We start from the raw sequence: 19,774 nt of genomic DNA on the forward strand, positions 1-19,774 counted from the left end.
TGGAACACTACATCTAAAACTAATGATGTATGGGGATTAACATAACAATAAAAAAAAGAATATGTAAAAAAAAATGTGGTTATGAGCTTTGAGTGAAATACTAATTATAAAAGTTGGTGGCTTGGTTTGGTTGTTTCTTCTCTGTGGCTCAATATCTCCCACTTTCAAATTGGTTTGTAATTTTAGAGCATTAGGTTTTTAAAAACTTAAGCCTATCTTCAAATCTGCGGGGCTTGTGTAAGCATTGTTGGGATCATTGGAGCAGATGATAGTTTATTTCTCTTAGAAATATTGTAAAGAAATAAATACCAGCAAGTTTCTTAATTCATCAAAAACCTTGGTGATTTTAAATCCACGTTCAAGAGCTTATTTAGGGATAGTGAAGTATTCTCATCCATCCTCCTCAGAGTAAAACAAACGCACATTCTAGATTTCCAGTTTCAACAATTCTAAGGCATAATATTCTACTTTAAGATGATCCAGTGTTTATTACATCCCGTACTAAATACCAGCAAGATGTCAGAATGGCCACAATAGAATCCAACGCACCTGGGAAAAAGGTTTCTGTAAAGTAAGGCAAACAGAAAAGATATTCCCAAAATGATAGCTTCTTTCTTTATTTTTTACTTTATTTGAGAGCGAGAGAACAAGAGTGGGGTGGGGTGGGGGGGCAGAGGGAGACGCAGATTCCCTGCTGAGCAGGGAGCAGGTGGGATGCAACCTGGAGCTCGATCCCAGGACCCTGGGATCATGACTTGAGCCAAAGGCAGACACTTAACGACTGAGCCACCCAGGTGCCCCTGGGGTTATTTTGTTAAGCATCAATAAATAAGTAATGCAATTTCCAACACTTAGAATATTGTCCGATATATATAAATGAACGAATGGAGTATTCACTAACTTTTTATACTATGGACTATTTAAAAAAAATTTTAGACTAAATATATAAGCCTATATGTAGAAATCAGATTGTGTTTGAAGATTTTTTAAAAATATTAATTTGCAATCATTGAATGCAGTATTTGTTTACTCCCCAGGTTAGTCCCTGAGATTCAAATAACGCTGGTGGCTGCAGGCTAAGATTGAATTTTCAGCAGCTGCTCCATCCCATATAAAGGGCCAGGATTCTGTTTTTGTTTATCCCATATGATTTTTTATTTTACTCTCCTGAAGCAAATTAGGAAAAAAAAATATGGTTCATGAAAGTGTTGATTCTTAAATGCAAAGTTCCTAGATAAACATAGTAACATAATCAGGAAGCTTAATTTTTTAAAAAATTCTCTTTATTGTGTTTAAAGCTCCTTGTTATGAGGATACCTGATTTAAGACCTTGACATTTGTATAGGATTACAGTGAAATGGGGTTCTGAGGTATTATCCTACGTAAGTCTTGATCAGTCCTTTAAGGCTTTAAAAGAAATTATTTTAAAAAATGTTAAGTTTCGGGGCGCCTGGGTGGCTCAGTCGTTAAGCGGCTGCCTTCGGCTCAGGTCATGATCCCAGGGTCCTGGGATCGAGCCCCGCATCGGGCTCCCTGCTCGGCGGGAAGCCTGCTTCTCCCTCTCCCACTCCCTCTGCTTGTGTTCCCTCTCTCGCTGTGTCTCTCTGTCAAATAAAATCTTTAAAAAAAAAAAATGTTAAGTTTCACAAACTGAGGGTTGCTGGAGTGGGGGGTGGGGTGGGAGGGATGGGGTGACTGGGTGATAGACACTGGGGAGGGTATGTGCTCTGGTAAGCGCTGTGAATTGTGCAAGACTGTTGAATCTCAGATCTGTACCTCTGAAACAAATAATGCAATATATGTTAAGAAAAAAAAAAGAAGGTAGCGGGAGGGGAAGAATGAAGCGGGGGAAATCGGAGGGGTAGACGAACCATGAGAGACGATGGACTCTGAAAAACAAACAGGGTTCTAGAGGGGAGGGGGGTGGGAGGATGGGTTAGCCTGGTGGTGGGTATCGAGGAGGGCACATTCTGCATGGAGCACTGGGTGTTATGCACAAACAATGAATCATGGAACACTACATCTAAAACTAATGATGTAATGTATGGGGATTAACATAAGAACAAAAAGAAATGTTAAGTTTCATAGCAGAATTGAGGGGACGGTATAGAGATTTCCTGTGGACTCCCTACCCCACACGTGCATGGCTTCCCCCATGGTCAACATCCCCCTAGAATGGTACATGTGTTCTAATTGACGAACCCATATTGACACATTGTAATTAAACTACAAGATGACATTAGCGTTCACTCCTGGTGTTGGCTAGTCTGTGGATTTGGACGAAGGCAGAATGACCTATATCCCTCATCATGATATTATACAGAGTATTTTCCCTACCCTGAAAATCCTCTGTGCCCCACTTACTCATCCCCACCTGACCCCGGCAACCACTGATCCTCTTGCTGTCTCCATCCTTTGACCTTTTCCAGGATGCCTTGTAGTTAGAGTCCTAGAGTATGTAGCCTTTTCAGATGGGCCTCTTTCACTTAGAAATACGCATTTAGGATTCCTCTGCGTCTCTTCATGGCTTGATAGCTTATGTGTTTATAGTGCTGCATAATATGCCATGGTCTGGACGGACCACACCTACTGAAGGTTGTCGTGGTTTCCTACAAGATTCGGCAGTTCTGGATCAGGCTGTTACCGCGTCCGTGTGCCGGTTTTGTGTGGACGTACACTTGCAACTCCTTTGGGGGAAATTCCAAGGAGGGCAATTGCTGGATCGCATTGGAAGAGAGGTTTAGTTTCCTAAGCTGCTGCCAAACTGTCTTCCCAAGCGGCTGCCCTGTCGTCCCCCCCGCGGCCCGCGACGGCGGACGCTCTGTTGCTCCACACGCTTGCACGCATTTGCTGTTGGCGGTCGGGACTGTGGCCATTCTCGCAGGGGTGGCGTTGTAGCTCGTTGTTTTCATTTGCATTTTCCTGTGTAGCTTCTTCGGTGAGGTGTCTGTTAAGGTCTTTGGCCCATTTTTTAATCACGTTGCGTTTTAAGAGTTCTTTGCCATTTTGGCGAACAGTCCTCCATCACCTGTGTCTTTGGTCAGTATTTTCTTCTAGTCTGTGGCTGGTCTTCTCGTTGTCTGGACGTCATCTGTCCCAGAGCAGAAGTCTTTAGTTTTAATGAAGTTGAGCTTATCTGTCATTTTTTTGCCCCTTTAATTTTAGACACGGAGATAATGGCTACCAATGTGTTCTTATAGGTTATCCACATAACTTAATGCAGCAGACCGACGTTCGTGCCCTTGTGCGGTGCCCTCTCCCCGAGTGTAGGCAGGACCCGTGCTGTGCTTGGGACCCACAGATGCGGCCGGCACAGTGGGATGTCGTTCCTGTGATGACATCAGCTCGTAGAAGACTCTGTCAGAGCAGCCTGGAGCTAGAGCCTCCCCTCGTGAAGCTGAGGAAGGAGGTGGCCCCGAGGTGAGGACGTGCAGGAGGCTTCTGGGACCCGAGGCGGCGTCCAGCCCCCAGGCCGCAGCGGGCCGGGCTCTCGGGCAGCTGCAGGGTGTTGCATGCTGACGACAGCCCACATGAGCGCGAAGCAGGTTCTTCCCAGCGAGGCCTCCAGATGAGCAGACGCCGTGTTTGCTGCTCCCTGAGGCCCTGAGCAGAGGACCAGCTCAGCTGTGCCTGGACTCCGGACCCATGGAAACTGAGCAGCTAAGGTTATGCTAATTTAGTACACAGCTAGAGAAAACTCAGGTGCTTTGTGATTTAAGTTTGTTACTCATGTTCCTAATCTCATTAAAACCATTGTGTCTTTGAAAATAACAAATATAGACATTAACTATTTCAAAATAAATTAAAATTACTTAAATAGTTACAATGGCAAATCCAAACGAATCTCTTTGTTTTTAGGAGCACATTTCCCCCTGGATGATTTTGTTAACACTCTGTGGGGACGGCATGCCTTGATGGATTTTTCCTTCCCTGACACTAAATGGCAATCCCTTCTATAACACAGAGGCACCTGTTCGATTATTTATCTAGGTAGGGAACGGAAACGGAAACGGGAAGGCAGGACCGGACCGTTTGCTGTTGGTCACTCATGCATTTTATTGCAAACAGATGTGGTCAGTGCGCGGCGCTAAGTCCCCCCCTGCGGTGAGTGGGATCCGTTGCAACGCGGTGGAGCCGCCTGGCTTCCTTGCTGCAGAAAGGACCGACTGCGATCAGTTGATCAGTTTTCCTCCTCCCGTAACTCCGGTCTCCACCGAGGGGTGTGTGTGCGGAATGGCTGCACTCAACACAGTCCATTCCGTGTGATTTCCAGTTATGTGACCCTCACCTTTATCTTCAGTCCCCTTCCATGTCCTGCACGGACTCGCCATGTCATTTGTAAACAAGAAACACCCTCAGATGCTAGGATCCACATACTGGGCTTTTGTGAAATGTCCAACAGCAACTTACCTTGAACGGGTAAGTGTGGTTGGGGCAAATTTCAAAATACAGAAAGGAACTCAGACTAGGGAGAGGAAATCACTGTGCTTTTTTCTACTTGAAGGTCAACACCCTCACCCTAATCTCCCCCAGCCTGAAACTCAGCCCCATTTCCACACCAGGTGTGCTCATTTGCTTGAGGTGTTTTGACAACTAAAATAGCTAAGCAAAAAAACACAGTTCCCAGCTGATTAGATAAAATCTCCAAAGTTGCACTCATTCCTCGGGGTTGTTTCATTTTAGCCGGGGAGGTGCATGGTCCATGTGAGCACTGAGTATCTGGGACTTGAAGGCGGAATCCGTGCAGAGTTTATATTTGCATTTATCAGGGTGCCCCCTGCCCCACCGCTCAGAACAGACCACTACACGTAGCAAGATCCTGGTATTTGTGGACTAGTCCTGGGGGTTGGGGTGGGGGAGGGGAATTACAAAGAAATGGTGGGTTTGGTGGTTACTTCTTGATGGGAGAAGGAAGGGGAGTATTGAGAGCTCAGTTGGGAGCCAGACCCAGAAAGTCTGGGCTGTATGTATTTTATCCTATGGTCAGGAGCAGCCATTTAGAGTTTCCTTGAGCAGTAGACTGGTCATGAGCACAACCACTCTGAAAAACTGAATGGAGCAGGAGATTGAGGTTGGAAGGATGAAGTTGAGGAGGCGGCGGCAGGGGTCTAAATCAAGCAGTAGGAATAGGAAGAATGAGAGGATAATGCACGGGTCTAAATCACAAGGGATGCCAATTCAAGTCTAATTCTTTCTTTGAGCAGCTCTAAAGTGTGAAAACCAAGGGAGTCATTTTGTTACTTTTATTCTCTAAAAGGAACATCCCGTTACTTTCTTTCAGTAGAAGCCATGTTGAGGTGTGGTATTTTGGTGTGACGCCGAGGATGTGGTGTGTCTTTCCTGGCACCTGCTGGGTACTCCTATTTGGGCAGAGCGAGGGAGTGCTCACGTTCTGGTCAGGCTACCTGCGTTCCAACCCATGCCTGCCCACCTGTGTGACCCTGATCTCCCCAGTTCAAGTGCACGGGTGGTTTGTAGTAATAGGAGTATAGCACAGCCATGGTGGGGGGATTAAGGACCTGACCCACAGTAAGTGCCATGCCCTTAACCTGAACACCCGGTGTTACCAAGGCATGCATTTGCAAACTTTGGTCCCCGTACTCCGTGAACCAACCAGGGAGCACGCTGCCTCAGTTAACATGGTCCGCCTCTGTGTACTGTGTTCTTAAATACTGGCCTTGCAATTACCTTTACAATGGGGTCTATTAAACTTACTTTCTTAGCAACAGATTAGTATGCATTACCTACTATTTTCAGTGAACAGACTAAAAGATTCACTTTCTAACTTGAATGAGAGGAAAATTTCCATGCAATGGAACTACAAATTTAAGTGAAAGAATACACTTTGGAATTTACAATAGATATCGGACTGTGTTCTGAGTCTTCTTGAAGGTGTGAAATTGTAGTTAATTGCTTTGTTCTCAATTTTAAAGAGCAAAGAGTTCATAAATAATAAGCTTGAGTGGCAGTTTGCAGAGGCTCTAAAACCTCTCAATCTGTTTTTCATTCCCAAAGCTGTAATTCTTCTGAGTGTTGATTATTCCCATGAATTTTAAAATATTTTAAAATACAGAGACTAAACAGATGAAAATTATCTCTGAATTCCCTTTGAATAGAGCGGGATATGTCAATGAGAAGCAGAAAACCTTTGGTTTCCTGAGACACATGCATCCTTTATGTAGTTACAATATTTCTTAAAAATCTAATGTAGAGTATGGAATAAAATGTAAATAATGAAATTACTACTCCCTGACTGCATAATAACAGAGTTTTTTTAGAATTTGGGTTACCTGCTGTGTGTGTGTGTGTATGTATATGTATAGAGAGAGATTCTATGTTCTTCATATCTAGGAGCTATTTGCCCATTGAAAATAACAACCATTAAGAGACTGTATTATCTACTCAGTCCTAAATCCTTCTGGGCTACAAATCTTACCAAACATTTAAAAATATTTACATTAGCTTTAGAAGTTTACTATCCTTAAAGATGCAATGAATATGCCTCATATTTGGCCCGTTAACACCAAAACCTAGCACAGATAACCTCGTGAAAACCACACCCATTTTTTTTTTTTTTAAGATTTTATTTATTTATTTGACAGAGAGAGAGAGACAGTGAGAGAGGGAACACGAGCAGGGGGAGAGGGAGAAGCAGGCTTCCCGCGGAGCAGGGAGCCCAATGCGGGGCTCGATCCCAGGACCCCGGGATCATGACCTGAGCCGAAGGCAGACGCTTAATGACTGAGCCACCCAGGCGCCCCAAAACCACACCCATTTGAGGTAAATGCAATTCTTTGGGGCACGCCAGCACCATGAGATTGAGATTTTTCAAGGCACTAAATCCACCTGGACATGTATCACTTCTTTTTTTTTTCAGGCAGGATTTTTCTAGAAAGAAAACAGTGTAACAGTGTTAACAGAATCCTCTTTTTAGTGGCTGTGTATTGAGCAGGTAACAATAGCAGCAAATGAATACATAAGCAAAGCAACCAAGCCAAGGCGTGACTAGAGAGGTGGTTTGACTAACTCAGCCCCCTGCCCTGGGAGCCCATGGGGGGTGGGTATGAAGATTTGTTTCACTAAAGATACTAAGAATCCCATTTCTTCTGGGTTCCTCACATCACACCATCTCCCACACAAGCATTTGGAAGTCAGCCTTGAAAAAAATCGAAATCAATCAGTAAGTTGCTCAATTTGTTTCTGAACTTGAATGCAGTATCGTCTTCTGTTTCGTCTTTGGGAAATTACAGAGGGGAAAAGTCTATTTTAGGGACATTAAACATTGCAGTGTCTATGCCACGAGAAGCAGGATTTTGCAGCGGGAAGTGCCCAGTGTTCAGGTGGTGAACATGGTGTTCGAGTTCCAACTTGGCCGTGAAGAAATGTACCTCCCCAGGCTGCACTGTTCTCAGGAGGTTTCCTGGATGAGTCAAATGCTTGAGAAAATGGTTTGTGAACGTAAAGTGCTGTGCAAAGAAGAACCACTGGTTTTCCTTTTTTCCTAATTTCAGACTCTTTGAGGAGCTCCCTTGTCGGTTCAACCTGAGCGGGATCCATTGACGTTTGAGACTTAAATATCATGTCCATGTGACAATTAATGATGATGCCATTGGTGGGGATGTGAAGAACAGCCCTTCCGTCAGAGAGGAGGCGTGTCTGAGAGCACAAGCACGCGGCCCCGCTCTTGGGGGAGATCCTTTATAGGAGCCAGGCTTAGAAACTGCTGCTTTTCTCGTGATGCCTCGTGTTTGATTTAGGCTGAATGACCCCTCAGAGGACGGTGGGGAGCACGTGAGACTCAAATGATGGTTGGACTACGTGATCCCTGAAGTCTGTGTGAAAGAGAGCTCTTTGTGACCGAGTATCTCCCACGTGGTGGTGGGTGCTCCAGAGTCACCAGCTCTCGTGACTGTGTGACAATTTTATAGACCAGAACCGTGCTGTAACCTTCCTCTTCCTCCGCTTGTATCATCTGACATTTCTGCCTCCAGGATAATTGGACAATTCGCTCTGTGTGCTTCCAGGGAATGGGCTGCTGGAATGGGAGCTGTGCTCTTCTCGGTATTTATCAGAGTCTCAGCAAAAACCCTTCACCTGACCCCATTCTTTATTTGTATCGCTCCCATCACCCGAAACAAAAATACCAACTACTTAAAGGAAAACTGTGTTTTAAAGCTTAGTAATCTTTCCCACTAGCTAAGACTATACCAGTTCCCTAAGTTATAGTGGGTACATTTCCATGTGTACGTGAACATTTAGGATCTCGAAGGAGGGGAGAATTGGGGAATAAATAAGACAGCTGTCTGATGTCCCTGAGCCTAGAGAACCTTTCACTTGCTAGTTCACCTGATGGGCTCGGTCCAGCTTCCCCTTCCTCTCTGTCCCCTCTGGACAAGGGCTGCATTTGCAGCAGCATGCAGATTATAACGGGATTCTTCCCAAGAGCACAACTGGGACACACCGGGCGCTCTGCATCAAGGGACGGACTCTTGCCCGCACTTGAACAAGGTGGGGCTGCCGTGTGATCTCTTGCACTCGAGTCTGTCAGTCCTCCTGTTGCACCACCGAGGACACAGGAAAGTTAAAATCAAGTGGAATTTAATACCTGTTTCCTACATATCTATTTATTTATAAGTGGTTTATGAAATCAGAGAAGGAAGAATTCTGTGTTATTAGCCGGGGTTCATCTGTGGTGATCATACATTCTCATTCAAAACATGGTAGCTTTCGGGGCGCCTGGGTGGCTCAGTCGTTAAGCGTCTGCCTTCGGCTCAGGTCATGATCCCAAGGTCCTGGGATCGAGCCCCGCATCGGGCTCCCTGCTCCACGGGAAGCCTGCTTCTCCCCCGCCCACTCCCCCTGCTTTAGTTCCCTCTATTGCTGTGTCTCCCTCTGTCAAATAAATAAATAAAATCTTAAAAAAAAAAAGTTTAATTTCTCAAATAATTGGGTTGTAATCTGAATGACTTCAAAAGGGCTGACCTATCCATTTAGCTGCGTTATGTTGAATTTGCTTCTTTTTATCAGAAAGAAGATCTTCAAGATGAAAATCAAAAGATTCCTATGTTCTAGATTTATAGCTTTGTCTTTGGAGTGTTTTTCTTTCTCTCTGGGTACGTTTAGGCTGGGGAAAAGGCCTCAAAAAAAATTCCTATCTGCCTCTGCATATCAGCTTCCAGTCTGGCCAGTTTCAAACTACAGAGCTACTTAAATCCTTTCAAGTGTTGTGTCAGGCTTCAGTTGGGACAGACAGTAAATATTCCTGGGAGTATCAAACAACCCCATGGACCCAAGAGACTTCCCCAAAGAGAGTGCAAAAGATCCTACTTCCCAAGTTCCAGAATCACACCCAGAGGTAGCCCCCCAAAAGACAGCTCCCCCCGAAAGCTGGCAAGTGGTAGGATTCCAACCACAAATGGAGCATGACCCTGATTTCTGCCCAGCCATTTCTGGGGGCCGCCCGAGCTGATGGTTGCCAAGCCATGTTCTTGGGACACAAAATGGGACCTACAGGAAGGCAGTAGCTATCCCTGGGAGGAAAAGGATCAATAACCAATGAGTCTGGACTTAGGAAGGAAGGGACAATGTGACATTTTACCTTCCTCTCTCAACCAGGCATTACAGACAGACCCAGAAGAGTTGACTTGCAAGAATTCTCACCCTTTGCCAGCTTCTGCCGATTTTCTGACAATCCCTTCTTCTAAGGCTACAGATCAAGTGGGCTTTAAAGTCGAGTGTAGTTCCAATATTTAGCAGAATTTGGCAAGGTTTTCCATTAATTTTAGTTTCCCCTTGGCTACTGAAGGGAATACCCAGTAACCGTTTATAGGAAGTCCCTTTGAGTTCCATCAACCCTTAGAGGTAAATATTGGGCCAATGGGGGGGGGGTGCTCCTTCTAGGGTAAATAGAGGGTCATCTGTAATGGCTGCTAACTTGGTGGACTTTCTTTTTTCTTTTTTATGGTCTTGTAGTTTCTTCAGAATGGAAAGGTAGTTCAGATGGAGGATTAGTAGACTGAGTACAGGAGGAAAGGGTGAGAGAGGGAGTAGGAGTTCTGTTAGTCTGATGGTCCTTTGGTTCAGGTACCTTTTGTGTCTTTAAGTTTTCATTAGACTTTTGCACTTAATCCTTCAATAAAGCTATTTTGGAATCCTGAAGACTTTCGGAGGCTTCCGCATGCCACTTAGGTATCCCATTCTGTTGGTTTGATTTCAGCTGCCCTTGCTTTCAAGCGTACTCCTTAGATGAATGAACTTGTCTAGTGGGAATGTTTGTCCGAGTGGCCATTGTATTTCTACGTGGTCTTGGTGAGATTTGCCATTTTTGTAGATATCTACGGCTTCTGAGACCAGAGTTCTTAGCCACAGAAAGAAGTATGCCAGAAGGTGGAGCACTCAACTCTTTGAAACTTGAGGATTGCATTTCTCTAAGCATTAGGTTTTTGGAGTCAGGTTAATAGAGGGATGAGCCCCTGGCTTAGAGATTGTGTGGTGTTTTACAGTGTACCTCCTTGCATGCAAATTTTGAGATGGATGGATAACTTGGTGTCCATCTAACTCATTGTGTGACCAATTTGTCCTCATATAGGCTTCTCACAATTAGATGGCAAATGCTCTAGCAGCTTGCAGTGCTCAACCCGTGCCCACCAGTTGGGTGGCTTTGGATTCTGAGATTCCCGTTAACAATTTCTCGTTCCTTTATGTCATGTGCACATTAACAGAGACCAATAGTAACCAAGAAAATAGAACTGTGGACATCCATAGTAAGCAAAGAGATGGTACCATGGATTGGCCAAGAGAAGGCCACAGGTGTACAGGACCAGCATTTCCTAAAGTGGAACTATGGTTTGAACCACCAGACCCCAACACAGGGGGGAATGAATCAAGGGCAATGGACTTGGGCTCCAGGAAGAAACATCTGCTAGCTCCAGCCGACCCACTAAGCCCTGGACTGGGGGCTGTGGACTGAGCAAGGGCTGAGGGCTGGAGCTCCATCAGAACCTCCTGCCAATCTAGATTGACCTGTTAACCTGGACTAGAAAGCCAACTAGATTTGGAGCTCAACACAAAGATGGCAGAGCTCAGAACCAAGAAGAACTTACCCATGGCCCTTGGAAACAGCGAGGAAGACAGAGGCCTCAAAAGGCTCAAGGGTACCAACACCCGAATTTCCACTGTCACTGAAGCCATCAGAAGTCTCCTTTGGATCCCGTCACTGCCACCAGATTGTTAAAAAACCATTTTCTGAATAAATTTTAAATCTCTTATTGGCTTTTATTCAACAATTCATGAACTGGGCAGCATCCAGTCTAGCAGATGGAAAGGAGCTCCAAGGAGCTGTAATAAATCAAAGGCTTTTATAGACAGAAGGGAGCAGGAACAAGGAAGATAAGCTAGGCAAAAAAGCTGGTTGGTTATTTTAAGGTCACTTTCCTGGAGAGAATAGCAGAGCAGGGGTCCATCAGGAAGATGATCCAAGGAGTGCTGATTAAGTGATTCCTGATTGACTGGTTTAAGATGCCATGTCTGGGAGAACCAAAAATGTAAATTAAGTCTCCGTTTGATGATGTGGGGCATAGCATAAGCAAGTCCATGTGGGGCCTGCCATCTTCTTAACAGTCTCATAGTGAATAAAGGTTACAATCCATTCAACTTCATTTTTCCAAGTTCAGTGATTCAACTCGCATTTATTGACCATGCCACGTCCCTGGCACTTTGTTAGTCTTTGAGAAAAATAACAGAAAATGTATTAGTCACAGGTTCTGCTCTAGAGGAGCTTATAAACTGATTGTGGGGAGAAAAGATTTACATGGTACACAATAACAAACATAAAACCCTGTGTTCACATGGGAAAGGAAAAATAATTTTCCCTTGACCCTTCTAGGTTCCAGCCTGAGAACTCCTTGTAATAAGAAGACAGATTAACAGGAGAAAAACAGAAGTTTAATATCATGTCTACCCCCTGTGTGCATGGGAGGTACCCAGGAAAAAAACGGAGTAACTTCTTCAAACAGCCTAGGCCACCACCTTAAATAACATCTCTAGCAAAAGAAAAAAGAAGGGGTTGGGAAGGGAGAGGCCAGTTAGGGGAAGTTCCTGGGAGCACAGCACAACAGAGCAAGGTTGTTACGTAACTTTAAATCCTTGCCTTCCTCCTTGACAATAGTTTCTTGAGAGGTAGCGTTCTCCACTTCTTCCTGGTAAGGAGGAGGCACCTTACACAGAGAGATTTCCCTTATAAATGTAAACGTTACATTTACATTGCAAAGGGTAAGTTACAGAAGCGTAGCTTCTACTCTTTTGTCTGAGCTTCTTCAATGTCTGCCTTTTCTTAAAGAGAACCCAGGTCAAACTAATCAATATGCCAAAGAGGCATGATTTGGGCTGGTGTATTCTGCTCCCCTTCACTCATAAATGGCAGGGGGGCCAAAAGAGCACCGGGCTAGGAATCAGGTGGTTCCTTTTCTGACTCCACCCTGGTTCACTGTGCGACCTTGCTGGGAAAATATAACTAAAATAAAATCTCCTGCCAACCCAGAAAACTTCTCCCCGAAAAGTAGAAAAAAAGTTTCATTATTGAATAAGCATTAAATAAGAATGTGCTGCATATCCCAGGTAATCTGCTAAAGAACAAAGAAATCTCCCCCTTTTGGATAACCAAGCAGATACAGCCCATCGATAAACAATAACTATCTCCCAAATAGCGGACTTGACAGCATCATCTGTCACGCATAGGTCATCCTAAATTCGTTCGGTAACTGGGGAGACCATCTGTGTTAGCTAATTGGCTTTATCCAAAGGATAACCAAATGGCAGGAGGTAGTTTTGGAGCGAGGGGCCTGTGGAAGTCAGCCTCCTGCCAACCCACAGAAACTGGGAGATGGGGGTGCTATCTTACAGAGATGGCTGCCCCCATTGGTAGAGCATGCAACGGTTGATCTTGGGGTCATGAGTTCGAGCCCCACGTTGGGTGTAGAGATTACTTTAAAAAAAGGGTGGTTTCCAGGTCCTTGAGAAAGACCCTCGTGGGTCACAAAGTGAGGCTTATTTAGCTTTTTTAGAAAGATTTATATAAATTTCAAAGAAAGAAAGCTGACAAGTTTTCTTTTTTTTTTTTTTTTTTTTTTTTTTTTTAAAGATTTTATTTATTTATTTGACAGAGAAAGACACAGTGAGAGAGGGAACACAAACGGGGAGTGGGAGAGGGAGAAGCAGACTCCCTGCCCAGCAGGGAGCCCGATGCGGGACTCGATCCCGGGACTCCAGGATCATGACCTGAGCCGAAGGCAGTCGCTTAACCAACTGAGCCACCCAGGCGCCCAAAAGCTGACAAGTTTTCTAAAGTAGATGCTCTAACAAAAGGCAGGCAGGCGAAATTTCTTCCCTTAGTTTCAACAGGGAGCATTAAGCTCTTATTTTCATATTTGTCAGTACAGCTTTGCATGCCCCTTCATCTTTCTTGACCTCATTTCACTCCCACGTAGAAAGAGGAGGAGATCCACATCTGTGTTCATAGATGACTTGCCCACTGAATTTGAGAACCACTGAACTGTCACAAGGAAAAGCTACCTAATTCTTGCACTTTTTCATGTCTTTTCTTGAATTAGACTAAACACAGTCTCTGCATTCATGGGAATGATAAGCACATCTGTGTATTCACCCTGAATCCCAGCTTTGAAAGCTAAATCTATCTGCCAGAATGTAATATTCTTTATCAGTGGCTCAGGGCAGTGTTTCACCAAAGTGTGGGACTCACATTACTCATGATTCCTGTGGTCCAGGTGGCTCATCTGATAACATTGAACCATATGCTGGTGATGTTATTCTCCTTTCAAAAATGTTCCAAATGGCCAAATGTGTTAAAAAAAAAAAAACAGTTTTATTTTGATTTAAAATTCATCCCCGAAACTTCTTTTTTTTTTTTTTTTTTTTTTTTTTTTTTTTAAAGATTTTATTTATTTATTAGAGAGTGAGCGAGAGAGAAACAGCATGAGAGAGGAGAGGGTCAGAGGGAGAAGCAGGCTCCCCGCTGAGCCGGGAGCCCGATGTGGGACTCGATCCCAGGACCCTGGGATCATGACCTGAGCCGAAGGCAGTCGCTTAACCAACTGAGCCACCCAGGCGCCCCATCCCCGAAACTTCTAATGCTACCTTTGCCTTGTCAGTAACACCTTTGGCCAGCAACTATATTTTTCTTGAACAAATACATCTTGAACTTAATGTATTTGTTTAGCTTTGACTCTATTTTTGCATTTTCCTTCTAAAGACAGCTTGTGTTAGATTTTCCTATGATAATAACAAAAAGGTTCTTTTAAATAAGTGTAAGTAAAAAATGAATGAGTTTATTTAAAGAAATATTTAAAATGAAATGAGTGGGTTCCACACAGTTCTGACCAATGAGGACATGCATCAAAGGCCGTAAATACTTCTTAGATTTCAAGGATAGGAAACAGAAACCACAGCCTTAAACTGTCCCAATCAGAGGGAGAGGAGGATGGGTATAGGGGAGCACTGGAAACCCTGCCCTGGTGTAAATGTGAATGATTTCTATGTTGCTGAAGGACCAGGGTCAGTATATAGAAAATTTCGCAGAGGTTCCTGTTAAATCTGGATGACATTGGACAAGAATATTTATCATCCATTCAAACCATGTTTTTGCATCTTTAAACACATTGATACAACTCCCGTGTTCAGAGCAAGGAGATCATGGTTCTGCGGTTTGAGCCTTGCTCACAGCATTTCATAAAATTTGGGTAAACTCAGTTTGAGATGGAATTAACAAAATGAAGCACATCCAGTGGGGAAAGTATGATAAAGATTTTGAAATCTATATCATGAGAGCTGAGACTGAAGAATCTAAGAAAAATTTTTTCTGGGGTACCTACCTGGGTGGCTCAGTTGGTTAAGCATCGGACTCTTGGTTTTGGCTCAGGTCATGTTCTCCGGTCTGGAGATCAAGCCCCGTGTTGGGCTCTGCGGTCAGTGGAGAGTCTCCTTCCCCTCTCCCTCTGCCCCTTCCCCTGCTCATGCTCCCTCTCTCTCTGAAATAAATAAATCTTAAAATATTTTTTCTGATGAACAGAGAGCTGGATACTGAAATCCTCTTTGTACATCTGAACATTTTCTCTGGAATAAAGAACCAGCAAGACAAACAAGGATTTGCTAACAAATACTGCTGTCCAATGGTAGAGTCAGCAACCACATTGGGTAGTGAGAGCTCTGTCAGCAGAGGTAATCAAAGAGGTCAGGCAGCAGCTGACAAGTGTGCAGTCACAGTTGTGTGCAGTGGTTGGGACACTAACATAAGAGGCCTGGTTGGGGTGTGGTGTCTTGGGATGGAGGTTAGAACGGAGTTAGTATGTGAAAAATACCTGCTAAGTTACAGGCTATTTACCAATACTTTGGATGATCTGTTTCAGGGTATGAACAGCTTGTAAAACTTACTTTCTGATAAAGTTGTTTAATTCTCACCCCCAAAAAGATCGTCCTATAACGTTGATGCTGCAGAATCATTCCTCTTGTAGGGGACCTTTAAAGCCTGGAAAGAAACCCTGGGCACGGGCCAGTTTGCAAAGTGCAACAGCAGAGATTTGTGTAGGGAAAGATGGGCCCAGAGTGTGTTTGGAAGTAATCGGGGGCTTTGCTGGCAGCCGGCTGGTTGTCCTTTGTGTTTTCTTGCCTTCCAAAAGCCGATGGGGGGGGTTCAGGTGAGAAAGGCCCAGCTTCCTGCCTAGAAGAGAGAACAATCTGACACTTGCTAAATGTGGGTCTAACCAGCAGATGGCACCATCTTCCCAGAGATGTGCCAACCGTCAGCCCCCCCCCCCCCCAGCTCCAACACCTTGGGATATATATTCAAGGAACGCAAGAGGGCTCCAGGCTCCCACTGCTGGCTGGAGAGCAGGCTGGTTCAGAGGATCTCCTTGTTTCCATGTTTACACACACACACACACACACACACACACACTCACACACACACACACACACACACACACTCTCTCTCTCTCTCTCTCTCTCTCTCTCTCTCACTCTCACTCTCACTCTCACTCCTATGCCTATTCACAAAGAGGGTCCCATGGCTGTCTATGTCGTTATGACTGTCCACACACACTCACACGCACACATACGATCCCCAAGCTGAGACCGGCCCAATGAGCTACCAAATCTCAAGGTGCCATTTCTTCTTTACCTACTCTTGTACATTTTGGCAATCACAAGAAGTGTTCTACGTCAAATGCATGTTTCAGTGGCGGGATTTACTAGACTCCAAGATCAACCAGGTTACCCGATGGACAGAGGTTGTATCCAGTAGGAAAGAACAGCAAATAAACAACTAAGGCTAATTGTGTCCAGCATGGTGATCACGGATGTATCTATCAAATGAAATTATATATATATATAGAGAGAGAGAGAGAGAGAGTATCGATATATATTAATGTGTATATTAATATATATATACTTTATATATACTTTTATATATATTAATATCTATAGCATAATATATAGAGCTTAAGTTTGCAAGAGGAGTATCTTCATCCCCCCTGTACACTTTAATGTCCCTTCTTAGTCATCTCCAATGTCATAAACTACCTAGTGGTACGAAAGAGATTTCATCCCGAATTTGTCTGCTTCCAAACACTCTCTCCTTTGTACAGCCTCTAACTTCTTCTCTTACGACATGGGGACAACAAGAAATATTCAATCCTCTGAGAGGAATTGAGTGCCATTTGTAATTGTTTTTCGTTTTCCAAATAGGATACAGGTGAATTAAATAAAAACTTTTGCGAAGTGCTGCATAGAAACTTTTCTACCAAAGGCAAGTTCTAAGTTAAATGGAATGTAACGTGGAATTCTGGCTCCAGGTGGATTTGCAGGAGCATTGCAGAAGACACAATTTTCTGTAATCACAGTCGCACCTGAAAGGCCCAGGAACCGTATCAACTGGAAAACAAGGCTAAGTGAAAATGGCCGTGCTTGTTCTCTAGAATGTTCATAAATCAACAGCGTTCTCAGGTCAAGGTGAGACGAGAATGAACACGACCTGGATGCCTTTTTAGCACACGCTACCACGGGCGGCAAGGCCATCCTAATCTGGACCGTGGGTCTATCCAGTCAAGCTGTATGAACATGAAGTGGCATTAAGAACAGAATAAAGTTCTCAACAATGAATGATAATTTTCCTCTACTCTGCCTAGGTCAGCCCACTCCTGGTGATGCTGAGTTCTCACTGCACCATTTTGGCAAGAGGACAATGGTCAGGAGGAGAGAGACTGGAGGGGCAGGTCAGAAGTGCTCCCAGCCAGACATCCCCAGGGCCCTCAGCTGGTTCTTCTACCCTAGGCTGGAGGAGAGATGATTTAAGGAGAGCAGAGCACCTGTATGCAAATATGCATATATGCGGAGGATATGTTTTGGGAGCCCTTGGCGATCGGATGCAGGCCTGGGAACAGAAAGCAGACACAGAGGTAGAGGAAAACATGGTCGCATATCACTGGCCCACGGTGGCCTGGGTGGCCGGCTGAGGGCATCCGTAAATACTTGTTGCACTGATGAGCTACACAAGCACGAATCCTTCCCATGTATGGAAGTGGAAACCAAAGCCGGGAGCACAGTGCTGACAGGCCTTCTCTGTCCTTGCCTTGCTGAGCCTTCAGTCTGATGAGGAACACAGGCGTGGCAACCCCGGGGGATGAAATGCACTATCATGGAAGCGCGCGGAGCTCAGGAGCCCATCAGAGAATCACCTTCACTCCTTCTCAGGGCAGTCGGAGAACAAGTCCCAGAGGAAGGCTGGCTAACTCGAGACTTGAATATAGGAGTCAGTTGGGTAATGAATGTGGGAGAAAGAAAATTTTCCCATGGAAATACTCTGCTTTCCCAGACACAGGGGTGCCTACAGCTCCCTATGCATATAAGACTTTCCCAAAACCGTATGAAAAGTGTCTCACTGTATCATCCCTTATCTATTGCTGCCTAACAACCACCTCAAAATGTTGTGTCTTAAAACCATGACCATTTATATGCTTATGATTTTGCAGTTTGGGCTGGGCTCAGGCAGGTGGTCTTCCTCCTGGCTTGTCTAGACTCACTCACAGGGCCTGCTGCCATCCGTTAGCTCAACTGGGAGGAGGGTCCAGATGGCCTCAGATTTCTGGCAGTTGGTGCTAGCATTCTCTGGGGGCACTTCGGTTCTTCTCCACCTGGTTTCACTTTCTCCAGCAGGAAAGACAGGCTTCTTTATGTGGTGGTCTCAGGATAGCGTTTCAAGAGGGCAAAGGAAGACATTTCAAGGCATCTTGAGGTCTGGGTGGTAGAATTCACATAGTATCACTTCTCCCGTGTTCTATCAGTCAAAGCAAGTTTGAAGCTAAAGAATGAAGAAATGGTTCCTATTTTTGATGGGACTTCCGTCTACAGCAATCATGCTGAGAAATCCCAAAGTCGGGTCAACTAAAGGTGACTCCAGAGAGCTGAAGCTTGAGCTTAAGGACAAATAAGATTTGATTAAGGAGAGCAGAGGAGGACAGAGTACAGCAGGGAGAGAGGTTGGAGAGCCTGGATGGACTGTTTGGAGGAGTTCACTGGGTTTGGCATCAGGGGATCAGGGGAGCAATTGTGGGGAAAGACACATCAGGAGAAGAACATCATCACATCTGGCAGTGTCCCACAATGCACTGGGTGGTCTGGGAAGTGATCAGTCAATATCGATCCTCTCTGGAGAAGCCTAAGATGATGAAGGATTAGTGTAGGAGTTCAGCAAGAGAACATTTCCCTCAAGAGAGTTAGACAGTGAGTTTTGTTTTTCTATAACTGAAGTGTCTTTTCACAGCTGCTGCATAAAGTAGCCTTGGAATTATTTCATTCCCATGGATTTGGTCAAAGCCCTAGTTATTGGTACTTGCTGTGTCCCCTGGTTGGGTCATCTCCGAAGGTCCTGCTTCCTGGTTTTGGACATGTTACCGCAGCAGGAGTAGAAGACACATACTGTTAGCTGGTTGCAGAAAGCCCACCTGGCTTCATCATGGAGGCTGACACCAGTGACTCCGAGGACCATTAGGAAAGCACGTGGACTTCACCTGAGGGGAGAAGCCATTTAAGCCAACACCCATCTTGGATTGCCACAGGATTTTTTTTTTTTTTCCTCCTGTGGATTCATCTTCAGTTGGTAAGGAGAAGACATTTTATTGCTGAATGGTCTGCGAGAGGAAGAAATGAACAGCCATCAACTTGTTGGCAAAGCCAGGGGAGAGGTGACTTAGATCACCAAAGATCATATGATAGCCAGATGACCAAAGCCCCGGGGGAAGGCTAGCAAGTGTTTCCTCACATTTGGTGACCCTGTGGGTAGGAACAGATGACCAAAGCCCCGGGGGAAGGCTAGCAAGTGTTTCCTCACATTTGGTGACCCTGTGGGTAGGAACAAAGCCTGATTTCAAATTAAAATCTAAACCTCTCCTTTGAGCAAATCCTTCTGTCATGTTGAGGCAGTCTGGCAACCACTGAGCCTTTATGTGCGCAAGGTCTTTTGAAAATCAAGTGGAGGCACATTCTTGAAGCAGTAGCAAGGATGACAAGTGTCTTCCGCTTCCTAAGCATACCTCTTTGTTCCTTGAAACCCAAGGAGCATCCGGAGAAATACAACCTAAGCATCCAGCCATTCTTAATAGCTATCAGTTGGAATTTACATCGTTTGGCCAACCTTGATGCTGGCAAACTCCTTTGTTTTGCTTTGGGGAGAAGTGGAGTCTCCTAGAGGTGGCAGGAATAAAGACCC

General features: G+C 44.7%; 1 protein-coding gene across 1 annotated transcript in view; it reads left to right on the forward strand.

Moving 5' to 3' along the window:
• SYCE1L (synaptonemal complex central element protein 1 like) overlaps positions 1 to 18,454 on the forward strand; it is a 43,659-nt gene extending 25,205 nt beyond the window's left edge. The window contains exons 11-12 of the mRNA XM_021705366.2: positions 16,756 to 16,816; positions 18,351 to 18,454. Of these exons, the coding sequence (XP_021561041.2) occupies positions 16,756 to 16,816; positions 18,351 to 18,454 (165 nt within the window). The remainder of the gene's footprint in view (positions 1 to 16,755; positions 16,817 to 18,350) is intronic.
• The last annotated feature ends 1,320 nt before the right edge of the window (positions 18,455 to 19,774 follow it).

This window comes from Neomonachus schauinslandi, chromosome 16, assembly GCF_002201575.2.
Source record: "Neomonachus schauinslandi chromosome 16, ASM220157v2, whole genome shotgun sequence".
Taxonomy (NCBI): Eukaryota; Metazoa; Chordata; class Mammalia; order Carnivora; family Phocidae; genus Neomonachus; species Neomonachus schauinslandi.